Here is a 15,224-nt window from a genome sequence, read left to right on the forward strand (position 1 = left end):
AGAGTTCTTTAGCTAGTTCATTGGTGTGAACCGGCTTGTTGATTTGGTGGTCAGCCAATTCATCTTTGTGTGTTGTTTGGTGGTTAGCCAACACATTCATTCTTTCTTTGGTGGTTAGCCTTAGATCGTGGGTATATCAAGAGTCATTCTGCATCTTTTGACGATCCTTTCAATACATCTCAGTTCCAGAAGTGTCGTTTGCCTTCTCGGATCATATCCAACACCCAGCTAAAGTGATCCTCCCTATCTTAGGGTTCTTCAATGCCTTCAGCGGAAGAAGTAGGAGCAAACTTGAACCACCGTCCGTACATGTTCTCCGAGGGGGTCTTTGCTAATATCCAGGGGATAAAGATCAAACAGGTAACAATTTAAAAAACCTTTCAGGGTTGCAGGGTTTTTTTTCATAGATGGAAAGGGTCTGTTGGATAAAAGGAGGCTTGGGTTTGAAGTTAGCGGTTAAGGACCTTTTTCGCTTTTCGTGTCTGAGAGCTTTTTTGCCGCGGGAGAATTTTTCATAGCATATGTAAATTTCACTTGTGTGTTTTGTTTTTGTTGGTAAAAAGGTGAACAAGCTTCCTTCTTAATCAACAAAGGTGAACAAGCCAATTTTCAAATGAAAAGGTGAACAAGCTAATTTTCGAATAAAAGGGTGAACAAGCTTCACTTGTTGATAGGCCTACAAAACTATACGGTCATCCTGGGTAAAGCCTACATGAGTACAACTTCGAAGGCCCAAATCATCACAATCAGAGTAATATAATTTGGAATATTCAATCTCGCTTTCTAGAGGTTTGCTTTCTTTGTATAGTTTGTATGAGACTTGGTCATGCTTGTGGCTGGCCTTTGTGGAGACATGTAACATGTTCAGCTGTCTTTCGATTGTACCAAGTTTGTTTTGTTTGTTTAACTTTTTTTGTAGCAGGTTTGTTGTGATAATTTTTCTCTCTCTCAAACATTATAGTAATATGAACTAATATAGATTTCATGTGAAGTATATATACAATTAACTACCAGATAAATGCTAAAACAAGTATATAAACTCTGATTACTAAAGAAGAATATATCAATAACGTATTTACAAGCTGTCACATAAGGCGTGAGTGAAGACCCACTATCCACAATTTGCTTTCCGCTACTTATAACTTCATGGACCCCCACCCATGAATCAAACAAACATACCCGGTCTTTATTCTTGTAAAATTAATTAATTAATTAATTATATCTCTATTTCTGACAATTATTATTTATTGTTTTATCATCTTAAATTCATTTTTAGTCGTTCATATTTCGTTTTCGTACACTTCAATTATAACATTTCATTTCATTGTGCCTTTCATGTCCACTCTTATATACTCCAAGACCCTTTTATTACGCTGCATTATTATTAGTCTAAAACCCTTGTATCTGCAAAAAGTAACCTTTTCCAATACTTGTCTACATGTATTTGACATAAGCTCCATCTTGTATGCAAATTTCCATACTCTTAAATCTTTTATCCTCTTCTTAGTTACTACGGATAAAAGATTTACAGTAGAAGTATTGTTATAATCAATTTCTGTTATTTTTTCCAATATTAATGAACTAAAGTTGCAAACTTTAATAACAGTTTGTTTGTTTATCATTTCTCTTCCCTTTACCCTTTCAAGCGCCACTTTTTCTTCCTAAATCCTCTCTCAAATCTCTCTCTCCGTTTCCGATAAAGGAAAAAACAAAAGCTCTAATCTCAATCTTTCAGTTCCTGAAAAAGTGTTAAGAGACTGTGTGAAGCAAAGGGATAGAGAGAGAGAGAGAGATGGGAGGAGTGACGTCATCAGTTGCGGCGAAGTTCGCTTTCTTCCCACCGAGTCCAGCCTCTTACAGGCTGATAACCGACGAAATGACTGGACTTCTTGTGATGAACCCGTTTCCTCACCGCGAGAACGTGGAGATATCGAAGCTGCCGACACGAAGAGGAACAGAGATCGTGGCTATGTACGTGAGACACCCGATGGCTACCTCTACTCTGCTTTATTCCCATGGAAACGCAGCCGATCTGGGCCAGATGTATGAGCTCTTCATCGAATTGAGCATCCATCTTAAGGTTAATCTTATGGGGTATGTCAAAGTCTCACTCTTTCCTCTCTTTTTTTTTTTTCTTTTCATTACAACTCCATAATTAATACACATAGCTCTCGAATTTATTACACAACCTTTGTCTATAACTGTGTTCTGTTTGGTGATGTTTTTGTGGATATGATCAATTGAATTAATTTTGTTCTAGCCGTTTTTTGAAAATCTTAACTTGGTTGTGTTCTGATGCTTACTTAAGCTCATGTTTTTAGTTTATAACGATTATTATCGCATTAGAAAAGAAAAAACATAACAAGTTTAGATCATTCCTAGCTTGATTCAGCTACATTTGCTTTTTTTCCTATGTTTTTATTACAGGTATGATTACTCTGGGTATGGACAATCTACTGGAAAGGTTTGTTGTCCTTTAAGAATCCACAAGGAAAGATATTAATAATGGTTATAGAAACTAATTATGAAAATGTATATTTTTTTTGTTGTGTGTGATTTTAGCCAAGTGAGCACAATACATATGCTGATATTGAAGCTGCTTATAAATGTCTTGAAGAGACATATGGAGCAAAACAGGAAGACGTAATCCTCTATGGCCAATCCGTAGGAAGTGGACCTACATTAGACCTCGCTGCAAGATTACCTCAGCTAAGAGCTGTTGTTCTCCATAGCCCGATTCTTTCAGGTCTAAGAGTTATGTATCCAGTGAAGAAGACTTACTGGTTCGACATCTACAAGGTATTAATAAAACTCATTATTCTTTAATGGATTCTTCATGGTTTCAGGTTTATGTTTTCTTTTTTCTTGCAGAATATCGACAAGATCCCACTTGTGAATTGCCCTGTTCTTGTCATTCACGTGAGTTAACATAAATATCCATTTCTCTTTCTTTTTGGGCATTTATGAATGACTTAAGAGTGTTAATTTTATATTCTATAAATAGTTTTTTAACATTTATAAATGATTTAAGAGTGTTAATTTTGTCTTTTTCATAATAAACTTATGAAAATGATTATCACTTAAAGGTAAATTTGAAAAATAGTATTGAATTTGAGGTAAATTTAGAATTTCCCTTTCTTTTTTTTCTGGAATCAAATGTCTTTAACTCTCTGTGGTTATTCATTTGGTGCAGGGAACTAGTGATGAAGTTGTTGACTGTTCCCATGGAAAACAATTATGGGAACTCTCTAAAGAGAAGTACGAACCGCTTTGGCTTGAAGGCGGCAACCATTGTGATCTAGAACAGTACCCTGAATACATCAAACACCTCAAGAAGTTCATCGCAACCGTAGAGAGGTCTCTCTCCTCTAGGAAGAGCACGTGCCAATCAGAAAACCAGAGCAGCGATGTTGAAATGCCGAGGCAGAGCGTTGACAGAAGAGAGAAGCCAAGACAAAGCGTTGATAGAAGGGAGAAAGAGAAACCTCCAAAGGGTCAGTCCAAGAAGAGTAAGCTGAGAATCACTTTCGAGCAGCATTTGGATCGGTCCAGGAGAAGCGTTGACCTTCACGAGAAGGCAAGGAAGAGCGTTGACCACTATAGTCATCATCATCAGAATAATCATGAGATTGAGAGAGGAAGGAAGAGTGTTGATAGATTGGATAGAGTACGGTCCGAATAAACACGGAGAAATCTACAATACGTACATACACAGAACAAGAACATTTGATCTTGATTGCAGTTCTAATGTTGATGTTTTTTTTTTTTTCTTGTTTTGTTTGTGAGTTATTCTGTAGTTTTATTTATTTGCGGTGTGATATTTTTCTGAACTTATGAAGCTTATGTATTAAGCAAACAATTGAGTGAGATTAGAGCTTTGCATTAGCAGGAATTTACTTAACCCTACAGTTAAATTGTATAAACTTCATAAAAAATTTAATAAAATATTTGTGTGAATTTCTTAAAAATTTTAAATGTTTGTCAATATAATACTAACATAATTTTATTTATGTATATATTAAATATGAATATATTTTTATACTGAAAGCTTAACTGAAAAAGTACCTACGTGGATATTTTAAGCTCAGCAAACTTCAGCATGTAAGAGTTGTCTGGGTTTGGTAATGGCTTGTGTGTGTGTGTTTACTTGTATTTTGGTGCAGCCAAAATATTGGGTATCAGTTTGGGCTTACTGATAAACTCTTCAAATTAAAAAGCCCAAAATGTATTAAAAACTCAATTTCTGATTTATTTATTTTTCTGAATCAAACTCAGAGGTTATATCAGTCTCAGCTGCTTAAAATAGTTTTGAGTCAATTAATTCAGAACTGTTTTCTTCTCTCCCTTGTATTTATTTTTGGACTAATTATTTTAAGATATTTTCTAAAATTAGTGTGTAACTTCATTTTCCTCTCGTATCCATCAATTTTCCTAATTTTTCTCATCTTGGAAAACATTTAAATTCACTATCCCATGACTCGTTCTTACATCCTAAAGCTTTTGCAGTGTTTCTCCCTATAGTAAAAAGAACAAAAATCCAAAAAAAACATAATAATAGTACTGCCTTAGCTTTTGGAATATCCTCTTATTAATCTCAATAAAAACAAAAACAAAATGGCACGCCAGTTTATCGTATTTGCTCTATTGGCTATCATTGTTGCCACCGCTTTCGCCGCCGATGCTCCCGCAGCTTCCCCGAAGAAGTCTCCGTCTCCGACCACCGCACCAGCAACCAAAACTCCAACTGCCCCAACGAAGGCTCCTACCGCCACACCAAAATCTTCCTCCGCTGATGCGCCTAAGTCATCTTCAGCCGCTTCTCCCAAAACATCTTCCCCTGCTGCAGGAGGACCCGCCGCCGAGGATGACTCCTCTGCCTCTGGTCCCAGTGACAGCTCTGATGCACCTAGCGTGTCCTCTCCGCCAGCTCCCACACCCGACAGCACATCCACTGCTGATGGACCAAGCGATGGACCCAGTGCAGAGTCACCAACCAGCGGTGCCGTGTCCACCGTCAAGCTTTCTGTTGCTGGCATAACAGCCGCCATCAGCTTGTTCTTCTTTTCTTTCTAAGTTAAATTAGTCCATATTTTGCTTAGAAAGATTGTCGTCTAATCTTTCAACATGAGACGTGAACTTATTATATATATATATATATATATACGTTTATAAGTTGAGATTAATTGGAGTTACTATAAACTCAAAAGTCGATATGAATTTTTGTTAGAAACAAATGTTTCATATTTTGTTTAATATAATAAAGTTTTGTGGAAACGCATATGATTTTTGTGGAGCATAAAATGGAAGAAAAAGTGTGGGTCAATGGAGATAGAACCAACCCTAATTGCGCTTTTTGCATGTATGTTTGGCTCTGATTGGTTCCCTTTCTCTTTGTCAGCTTTATTGATTCATCTTCAGCTTTTTCTTTATGGCAGCGTCAGGGTCTCTGTAACTCCAAAATTTATTTAAGTTTTACCCTTTACTTGAAATACTAGTCAAATCCAGCAATTATTAACCAGGATTTTAAGAGAGTAATATCCCAAAATAGCAAAATATTTTTTTTTTCTAACTATATAGCATCGTTTTATAGAAAGTTTTTCCGAAAAAATATCTATATCTTTAAAATTTTCATTCATATTTCTCAAAATCCTATTTTTCCTATATATTTTATAATTTTTTTAAAGCATTTATACACACGATTGTTATATCTTATATCTAGTTTTTTCTCTATAGGTGAAAGCAATATGTATTTTATTATGCCCTTTTAAAAAGAAAATGTATTTTATTATCACCAAATAGTGGAATTTATATGCGACATCCCAAAAGTATCTTCTAAACCTATCACGTTCAAATAGCATTTAACCAACATTATTATATTTACTAGAATCCACATTTTGTAATTTTGTAACCCCCACGCACACGGCCACACCTTATGCTTATGCACTAGAAAGTGCATAAAGTAGGGTTTACTTAAATATTGAACCCATCAAATCTAATGGCGTTAAATAGTCCAAAACATTTTTACCCCAACCCGAATACATATCTAAACCCGAACCGAAAAACCGAAACTGGATCTGAACTGTTATATAAAAAATATCCGAACGTGACTTATGAGCTTAGTACTTTGGGATTTGGTTATAATCCGAACCAAAAACGAAATTCAAACTAGAATCCGAAAATATCCTAAATTAGTTAAATATGTTAATGTTTCTATATATGTTAAGGTGATTTAGATATTTTAGAGTATTCAAAATATTTTTGTAGTTTATTTTATTTGTTACTTTGAATACTTTTTAGTTAATTTAGATAGTTTAACTAATTTTTAATCAGATTTGTGAATAATTTCTATATTTTGAATTTTTTTAATCAATTTTTGAAGTTTAAAAAATATATTTTTGGACAATTTCAAATATTGGTTACAATCTGATCTGAACTGAACCCGGAAGAAACCAGAAACCAGAAACCAGAAACCGAATCAAACCCGACCTGATACTTAATAAAACCCGAACAAGACTTATAAGCATAACACCGAAAATCCGAATCAACCGAACCGAAACCGACTGGGCTTCCGAAAGCCCAGGCCTAGCGTTAAATGAACTACATAACTTGATTAACGACGTTGAATAAGCTGTATTTACATAATTGCAGCCTAAAGAAAATGTAAAAAGACAAGATAATGCATAGAACTTTATATAGTTCACGTGAATGTTATCACCAGGGTCGGGTCTGAATAGAGGCAGGTAAAGCATCTGTTTTAGGGCCGGACTATAATTATTAATTTTAGGGGCCAAAAGATACATAAGGTGGTCTTTTATCTAACGGAAATGATGCATTATATTATCTAATGGGGGCCGGGTTCGAATCTCCTCTCTACACTTTTCAGTGTTTTTCATGTTTTTTTTTAAAGTAAAGGGCCCAAAAAAATATTTTACTTCTGGGCCGGTAATTCTCAGGCCCGGTCCTGGTTATCACAAACGAAAAATCTATTTTCTTCTGCGGAAGGTGTCACCAAACTGACAGTAAATGATCAGGATACTACTGTACTATATATATCACTTCATTTGTCATTGCTGTCGGTGGTAGAAAAAGTTGAAATGTATTACATATATTGGCTCGAAAAATCACATGTGGATTAGTTTCCGGAAGGAAAACTCATGTCTAACATGTTTGATTATTGGTTAACTCATGTTTATATCTATCTATTAATATAAATGTTGGAGCTCCTAATGTAATAAAGAACCCAAACCATTTAATGAATCCGTGTATCTAAATATCAAAAAGTAAAAACAAAGTGCTTTTTTATGAAAAGTTGAAAATAAAAATCCATAATTAATCAAAAGTCTAATACACAAATGTATAATCCTATCCAACCTTTACTATCTTCAGACACATCCAAACAGAATCCAAGATTACAATACATTCATCCAATGAATGTTCGACACGTGTCAAAAGTACCATCACTGTCAGCTTTCCTTTTCCCTCCACCTACATACTTCTCGAGTGAGAGAGAAAAGGAGAACAGCGAAAGAGTTAATCAAAGAGTGAGAAACAAATTTGAAGAGAGAGAGAGAGAGAGATCGGAGATGTGTAGTTTAACCAGTCCGGCCGGCGAAGTTAATCAGAGCAAGAGAAGATCGAAGAGGATCAGGAAGAGGAAACAGATGGAATCAACTTACATGGACAAGTCTCCTTCGAATCCCGAAACGTCTCGTAAGCAGATCAGGAAGAAGACGAAAAGACCCAAGTTTCTCAGTCTCAAGCTCGAACTCGGCACCTCTCATGAGATCGAAGAGAGTCCCGGAGCCACGAAGAGCAAGAAGAAGAAGAAACACAAACCATCGAAACAGAGCAAGTCGAAAGGAGTCGATACGACGCCGTTTAAGGAGAATAAGAGAGCGGAGACTGTGGGAGGAGAGAAAGAAGAAGAGCAGTACGACACCGTTGCAGCTTACCTCTTCAGCTCCGCCACCGACAGCTCAATGTCCTCGATCCAAGATCTCCTCCCTTCCTCCGCCGTCCACGTAGATTGCGGCGGAGGAAGGAATCTGCCTCCGTACGACCGTCGGGAGCATGGCGGGTCGTCTTCTTCTTCGCTTTTAAAGACGGCGATGAGGAAAGGAGCGAGCAAGGAAGAGGAGACGACGGAGGAGCGTTGGGTGAGTTATTCGGAGGTTGTGGAGGAGGTGATGAGCCGGAGCGGAACTCCACGGTGTTGCGGTGGAGATGGAAAAGATGGACGGCGTTCGCTGGCTCTGAAGCTTGATTATGAGCAGATCATGGAGGCTTGGTCGGATAAAGGTACTCTTTATGTCGACGGAGAACCGCCGCAGACGGTGCCGGACTTGCATGCTTCCGCTGATGTACGTAAAATATCTATCTCTATATTTTTGTCATTTTATATATTTTAATCAATGTTTAAAGTACCTAATTAAGTATTTAAGTTGACATACATTAATATATATAACCGGTGAAAATTTTAATGAGATCACGAGTGTTCTGTCTTTAAATTGAAACTGTAATGATGATAGCCTGACTAAATTATTAGCTTTGACTATACATAAATAAGAACTTTTTAATTGATAAGAAATCATTTGTGAAATCATGAAAACCTATTACCTATGGAGGTTATCAAATCATACGCTATAGTACTATTGGCAAATGTACGAAGAAACTATTTAGTAACATTTTTTTATAAACTTAAAATCGCGCTATTAATAAAGCTGGTTAACAAGATTTGATACTAGGAAAATGTGTTTTGATGGTGATTTAGGTGTTTACTGGCGGCGGAGACTCAGGGAGTTTGTGGACGGTGCCGGAGATGGAGACGACGGAGAGGTTATGGAGAGGGCATAGAGAAGCCAGCTTGCTCCGGTATAAGGAGAAACGACAAAACCGTCTTTTCTCTAAGCGGATTCGATACGAAGTTCGTAAACTCAACGCTGAGAAACGTCCTCGTGTTAAGGTAACGTCCTATTGTTATCTTTTGTATGCTACTGGATGTTGATTTGGGTTATCAACATTAAAGACGATGGCTACAGTGTTAGGAAACATTAACTGATTGAACTCATCGAGAACTAGCAGTGTTTGATGCATGGAACTGCTGGTTCTAATTAGTCATTGGTTTTGGTTCATCTCTTTTCAGGGCCGGTTTGTGAAGAGAGACGATTAGTAAAACCCACTAAGAACTGGTGGTTTAGACTTGTGGTTTGTGGACATACTAGTCTATTGAAATAACCAAGAGGCGGAACCGGAGTAGACCGAGACATGAAAGGTGTTGGTCTGTATAGGGGTCTCGACCAGCTCGGTTATGCAAAACTTTCGGTTTGTTTGCAGCTCTATTATTGGAAAATTTAACTAATTTGTACCAAATCATCTGAACAAATAATAATAACGAAAGTGGATATCAACCACGCATCATATTTTTTGTTTTATTTCTTCAGCATGTACGAAAACTAATTGAAAGTATGGAACTCTCTGAAAACTTTGACAAATACATTACATGTAAACATATTAGTTTTACAACTTCGAGGAGATGACATACATAGAATTTATATATGCGTTAGGCATGACAATCCTATCAACTTATTATTCTTGGCTGATTTTATGTTTACCGAGAAGTTAACAAACAACAAATTTGTCAAATTTGTTTAGTTGTTTATACGATTATAGTGGGACAAGAAGTGGATATGTTGTTAAGATCAATAAGCCTTTTCTCTATGAAGGCAGGACCTTCTAACAAAAACACTTCTTCTTTTTTTCTGTAACACCAACTATGTGTGGATATTCACCATTGAACAATAGCCGTTGTTGTTTTGGCTCTAAACCCGTAAGCAATGATAGTACCATCTTTAGTTCACCTGTAAATCCACAAGTATAAATTAGTTTTAACATCACAAAATTTGTATGATTTTAGACCTTTACACAAAACATAAATTTGACATGATCTTCCCCAATTGATATTCAGAAGGGTTTTCTAATTTTTAAATAAGAATAATATTTTCTAGTTATAAATAAGTCCCTCCAAATTCCATAAGCATCAGGAAGTGTCGAGAGATGAGAAATTTACCGAAAGTGGAGGTGGCTTCAATGGAGAGATCATTGAAATGAGCAAAAGTAGAGACTCTAATGGAAATTAAATCTTCACCATCGCTTTCTTGTCTCTTTTGAAAAAGCATACCTCCTGGCATATGTTCCCATCTGATCTTATTGTTGCTGGAACAAAACTCGTTGCTGTTATTTCCAAATCCCTTTTGTTGTTGATCTTCTTGTGTGCCTTTGTTGTTGGTTCTTTTACCAAAACCAAATCTAATCCCAAACCTCTTGGACTTGAACTTTATCATCTCTTTCTACTTTAATTTTTGTTGAGTTTTTTGTTCTTCTGTTTTTTTTCTCGAGCTTTGGATACATAAACATGAAAACATAAGTAGTTTATATAAGAGACACGGGATTAAAACAAGGACAAAACCACATACATACTTGCATGTGCTAACTTGCTTTTTACAGTTTACAACTTCCTCTTTTAATATATTTACTATTAGGGATTCTGCCCATAGTTTTTATTATTTACAACTTTATCTTCCATATGCGCTTGCCTCTCGTGCAATACCTCCCCAAGTTTGTCGCACACACAACACTTACCAGTTAGAATCTTGTTGAGGGTCTGAAATAGAAATGTGTTGGTTTTTCAACATAGAATTATCCAATGGTGGGTGATACTTAAACAAGCAAGAACAAATTCAAATGAATGGACAAAAGCATGGCAAGATTTACGGATATCTCTCAACAAAGGAAAAAGAAATCATCATCATTAACAACACAAGGTTTGGAGGAGACTGAAAGAAGGGTGGGTAAAATATAATGTGGATGGTTCTTTTGTTAATCCGACTATGCTGAGCAAAGTAGGGTGAGTTGTCCGAGATGATAATGACTTTACAAAGGTGCATGCCAAGCTATTGGAAAGGAAGTGAAGACCACACTAGAAGCAGAAATTCAGGCTCTCATCATCGTGATGTTATGTTAAACTAACCTGATTATGTTGTATATCTTTAACATAAAATCAAACAATGTGATCTGTGAGAGACAAGGTTTCATTTCTTAGATTTAGGTTAGGTCAAGAGAGATGAATGAGAATCGTGGGCTGAATCCCGTAAATAAACTTGAAGAATGAATATGATTTTATTGATGAGTTGAAAGATGATGAATGCAAAGGAATGTATCTTGAGATGATTGTTAAAGAATACGTAATGCTTTTAATCTAGTACAAAAGTTGATATATGGAAAAGAGATGGCTTGTCTTTTATCTTCTCCGTCTTTATATATTCTAGGTTTCGTTGGCAGCTCTTCAACTGTTCTCCGAGATATTCGGCTTCAATTACGGAACTCGCTTTAGGCTCCTCTTGACCGAGTCTCTTAAGGTGTTAGCTCACTTTCTGTCGTGACCTCTGCTATGATGTCTCCCAGGTCCAGTCGTCAGCTCGGCTTTCAGCTCCCTTTGTTATGATGGGCTTATCGCAACCCACATGCTAGCTCACGCTTATCGGTACCTCACCTGAGGGTCATATTCGGGTCCAACAATCAACATCAGGTATTTGATTATTAATGGACAAGGTGGTATGAAATAGCTAGAATACGGTACTTGAGATACGCTGAATCCACTTCTCATTTAACAAAAATGATCCACCAACATATGGTCACACATCACAATCATACATAAAATATATAATTTGTAACATTTTTTTATGAACGCAATAATGTGTCTTGGTGAAAATTTTGTAAACATTTATTATTTGTATAACTATGTGCATAGGCAGACATGTTTACTAGACTTTTAGTAAAGAACATATAACATTTGTTTGTACCCAATTTAAAGTATGGTGTTCAATGTAATTGTGTTCTGCAACACTTCAAAATTATATCATTTTAGTTGACAAAATTTGTTAATGGAAAACTATAAAAAGATTCTTCACAAATATTAGATAAATACTTAATATCAATTTTCGTTTTAATAATTAACATTTTTGGGGAAACACCATCAACGAAAAGGAAGTTGAGAAAACGGTGCAACATATTTTTTTGTAATCTCAGTTACAACTATATAATAGGGCAGCTATAGCTAGCATTAACATACCCAAAATAACTGTGTCGGAACTCTCTAATAACAACCATCGCTCCAATGGAGAACAAGCCAACAACTATGTTGCGGGATGCTAGATTGTAGCCCTGGTGGTGGAACATGTATTGGCTTTGAATAGCCAATGTCCTAGCACCAAGGGCTAACGGATAGTCCTTCGCAAAAAAAGATTATGCTAGCAATCCACACAACAATCGCTAGAGTAACGTGTCTAAAGGTAGTGACCAATACCTGGTTTACACTGTTCCCAGTGTTCACGGCACGATTGGTCGTCCACGTTCCGAATGCTATGCATCCGGTCAAATCCGCATACATGCCGAGACCGGACAGCACAACAACTTGGACGCGTGTCCCCAATGTCTGGAACGTCGGGGAAACCACAATAGCCGCCACACCGAAACAGGCCATGGCTGAACAAACGACCAGGTGAAGTAGGTGCAGCGCCTGTCTTCCTAGGTCTCCGAGCCCGCTGATCCATATGGCTACCGGGTGAGGGTCACTCCCTTGTATCTGTGCCATTGCCCAACAAATAAATTGTCTGAATTCTCGAACAAGAATTAATTTGTTTCTGCAAATAAGAAAGAAATGATCTGATCAGTTAACAGAGAGATTTTGACCATCAAGTTTCAAGCAAGAAAGACTGCAAATTAAAAAAAACTTTAAATGTGAAATTTATTATTCAACAATTCAGGCGAAGAGCGATTCACACTCAGGCGCAACCAAACGATAGGTAATGCTAGCCATCCATGCAACAAACCCTAGAGTGATGAGTTTAAAGGTGGCAACCAATATCTCGTTGACTCTGGTCGCGGTGTTCATCGATTGGTCGACCAAGTTCCAAATGTGATACATCCAGTCATAACCGGATACATGCATAGACCACAAATCACAAAACTAACACCAATTGGCTGAAATCACGGTCACAAACTAGTATAAGTATGATTACATATTTAAGTAGCCAAAGAAATAATCATACCCAACGAAGAATACCTGATCAAATATATTTGATACTAATTGCGATAAGGATCTGAATCTGGATGGTTTACCAAGTAGCTTTGCCAAAAATCTTGATTTTTAATGCACAAAATATTACTAAATTGGTGAAAAAATTGTGCCATTTAAACAAAGTTTTTTTTATTGTAACACAAACAAAGTTGAACTTATAGTTCCTAAAAAGGATCCAGAACACTATAGCTGAGTTCTCATACATTTTACATTTGTAACATGATTTACAAAATTATATCCAAACTGTTATGACTGAAGGTAGCCATTTCAAACTTGATTTTGGATACTAAATTTACTTTTGTGGTTAAACATTTAATCATAAATAAATTTACTAGCTTAAGATTTTTTTCATGATTTCTAAAATACAGCTAACAGTAAATCCATAAAGCTAATAAAATTTATATTATCAAAAATTATGATGAATTGAAATTTATTAGAGCCATGATGACGAGCTGGATTTTGCGATGAGATGGATTAACTTTCTCATATGTTGTTTTACTTCAGTTTCTTACCGACATATTCTGAATGGTGAACCAATAAGAAAGAATAACTCGACAATCCTAGGCTTGCTTATGCTTAAGCTCTCTTCTAAGCCGTACGATCAGGTTGTTAGATCTGCAGAGAGTTATGGAGCCGCCATCGATCTTAATCTGTTGGGCTCTCCTCCAACAGACAAAGAGGATAGAACGTAACAGTATATACAAGATAATGGATAGATGATAGAAACATATTTATTGGTTTTAGTGTAACCAACATTGTACAAGAGAGAAGATGTTGTAACAGACTCTTAGGACTGTACGATAGTGAGTTCTGTAATGAAGATTTATGAAGACATGGTCATGATAAATTCAATGTTCTGAGTTATGTGATAAAGTTTATATACATCAGTGATCTTATTAAGCTGTGAAAGCCTGAGATCAAACTAAGGTCTTGTACCTAACCGGACGGGACCAAAATCAATTTAGATGTACCGGTAACTACAAATAGCCACGGAAACACCCTAAATATCCAGATTACGATAGCGAGAAGGAGAGTGAACAACGTCAGTGGAGGGTAGGAGGACCTTATCCAGTACCTGATTAACAACGATACTGAGAGTTGCAAGCCAATTAGGATGTAAAAAGCCGGCCGTTCATGTGGCTGGAAACCCAGATAGCAACTCACGCAACACAATAGGTTAGTGAAGACAACATGTTGGATATAAACATCTCCAACCGGCCAGTTGAGTTGCTTTACAGCCATGCCTCCCGCGAACGCTCCAATCATGCAAATACAAAATATTACCGAATGTAATTTGTGTGAGAGTAGGAACATACAGACCAAAATATAAACAGTAACGTACGACCACGTGGCTTCTCTCTTCCGGTAAGTAACTGTCGGAATCGGAACGCAGAGCGACCTTATGACCAGAATAGCGTAAAACAAGAATAATCCTGCCAAAAGAAACGTGTCTAGAACCTTATTCTTGTCTTCCCAACGAGTCATCTGTTCCGAACGAGGCGGCGACCGGACTTGTACTAACGTTGCCGCTATAAAACAAGAGATGATACAGCTATTCCGTAATATATAGACCGCGTTCTCGAACCATTCACGCCTTCAATTATCATCGTTTCAGCTCTCATAATCGATGTTGTTAACTGGTTTCTAATTTATTGTTGTTGAACAAATTAATAATGATAATACTACTTACGACTTAGGCCTCTCTAATCGAACGATTTATATAGGACTTCCTAATTTCCAATGAGAATTACCAAAGTTAAAATTCTGGGCCACTACAAGAAAACACAAATTTAACGACGGCCAAAATCGTCGTTATTTCCTCGGAAAAGAAGGCTTACGAGGAAATGGCGATGAAAGGCGTTTCGTCGTTATATGATTGTCGTAAGAGAAGATTCGTCGCTATTTCCTCGTTAATTAGCGAGGTTATATTTTCCTCGTAAAGAAGAATTAAGTTTTCGTCGTAAAGACCACGTGGGGTTTCCACGTAACGCGGTCGTTGTGCTTCCTCGTAAGAAACTCGTAAATGATTCGTCGTAAAAGACACGCAAAAACCTCTAAATAAATTCGTCGTAATAAAAACGTAAGGAAC

General features: G+C 36.7%; 4 protein-coding genes across 4 annotated transcripts; 3 read left to right on the top strand and 1 right to left on the bottom strand.

Annotated features, from left to right (window-relative positions):
* The first annotated feature begins 1,405 nt into the window (after positions 1 to 1,405).
* Positions 1,406 to 3,906, top strand: LOC106319418 (alpha/beta hydrolase domain-containing protein 17B). The gene is made up of 5 exons (XM_013757734.1): positions 1,406 to 2,094; positions 2,428 to 2,464; positions 2,563 to 2,799; positions 2,872 to 2,919; positions 3,194 to 3,906. Exons 1-5 carry the CDS (start codon positions 1,793 to 1,795, stop codon positions 3,680 to 3,682), a joined length of 1,113 nt encoding a protein of 370 aa, XP_013613188.1. The 5' UTR covers positions 1,406 to 1,792; the 3' UTR covers positions 3,683 to 3,906.
* A 577-nt stretch (positions 3,907 to 4,483) lies between these two features.
* Positions 4,484 to 5,271, top strand: LOC106316784 (classical arabinogalactan protein 6). Its single transcript, XM_013754655.1, has one exon. The coding sequence runs from the start codon at positions 4,615 to 4,617 to the stop codon at positions 5,071 to 5,073; it is 459 nt and encodes a 152-aa protein (XP_013610109.1). The 5' UTR covers positions 4,484 to 4,614; the 3' UTR covers positions 5,074 to 5,271.
* Positions 5,272 to 7,503: 2,232 nt separating this feature from the next.
* On the top strand, positions 7,504 to 9,431 carry LOC106313033. The gene is made up of 3 exons (XM_013750751.1): positions 7,504 to 8,360; positions 8,771 to 8,962; positions 9,143 to 9,431. Exons 1-3 carry the CDS (start codon positions 7,584 to 7,586, stop codon positions 9,167 to 9,169), a joined length of 996 nt encoding a protein of 331 aa, XP_013606205.1. The 5' UTR covers positions 7,504 to 7,583; the 3' UTR covers positions 9,170 to 9,431.
* Positions 9,432 to 9,552: 121 nt separating this feature from the next.
* On the bottom strand, positions 9,553 to 10,381 carry LOC106313034 (BAG family molecular chaperone regulator 4-like). Its single transcript, XM_013750753.1, has 2 exons — positions 10,067 to 10,381; positions 9,553 to 9,857 (listed from the first exon to the last, which is right to left on the bottom strand). Exons 1-2 carry the CDS (start codon positions 10,338 to 10,340, stop codon positions 9,733 to 9,735), a joined length of 399 nt encoding a protein of 132 aa, XP_013606207.1. The 5' UTR covers positions 10,341 to 10,381; the 3' UTR covers positions 9,553 to 9,732.
* Between the last annotated feature and the right edge of the window lie 4,843 nt (positions 10,382 to 15,224).

This window comes from Brassica oleracea, chromosome C9 (genome assembly GCF_000695525.1).
Source record: "Brassica oleracea var. oleracea cultivar TO1000 chromosome C9, BOL, whole genome shotgun sequence".
Classification (NCBI taxonomy): domain Eukaryota; kingdom Viridiplantae; phylum Streptophyta; class Magnoliopsida; order Brassicales; family Brassicaceae; genus Brassica; species Brassica oleracea.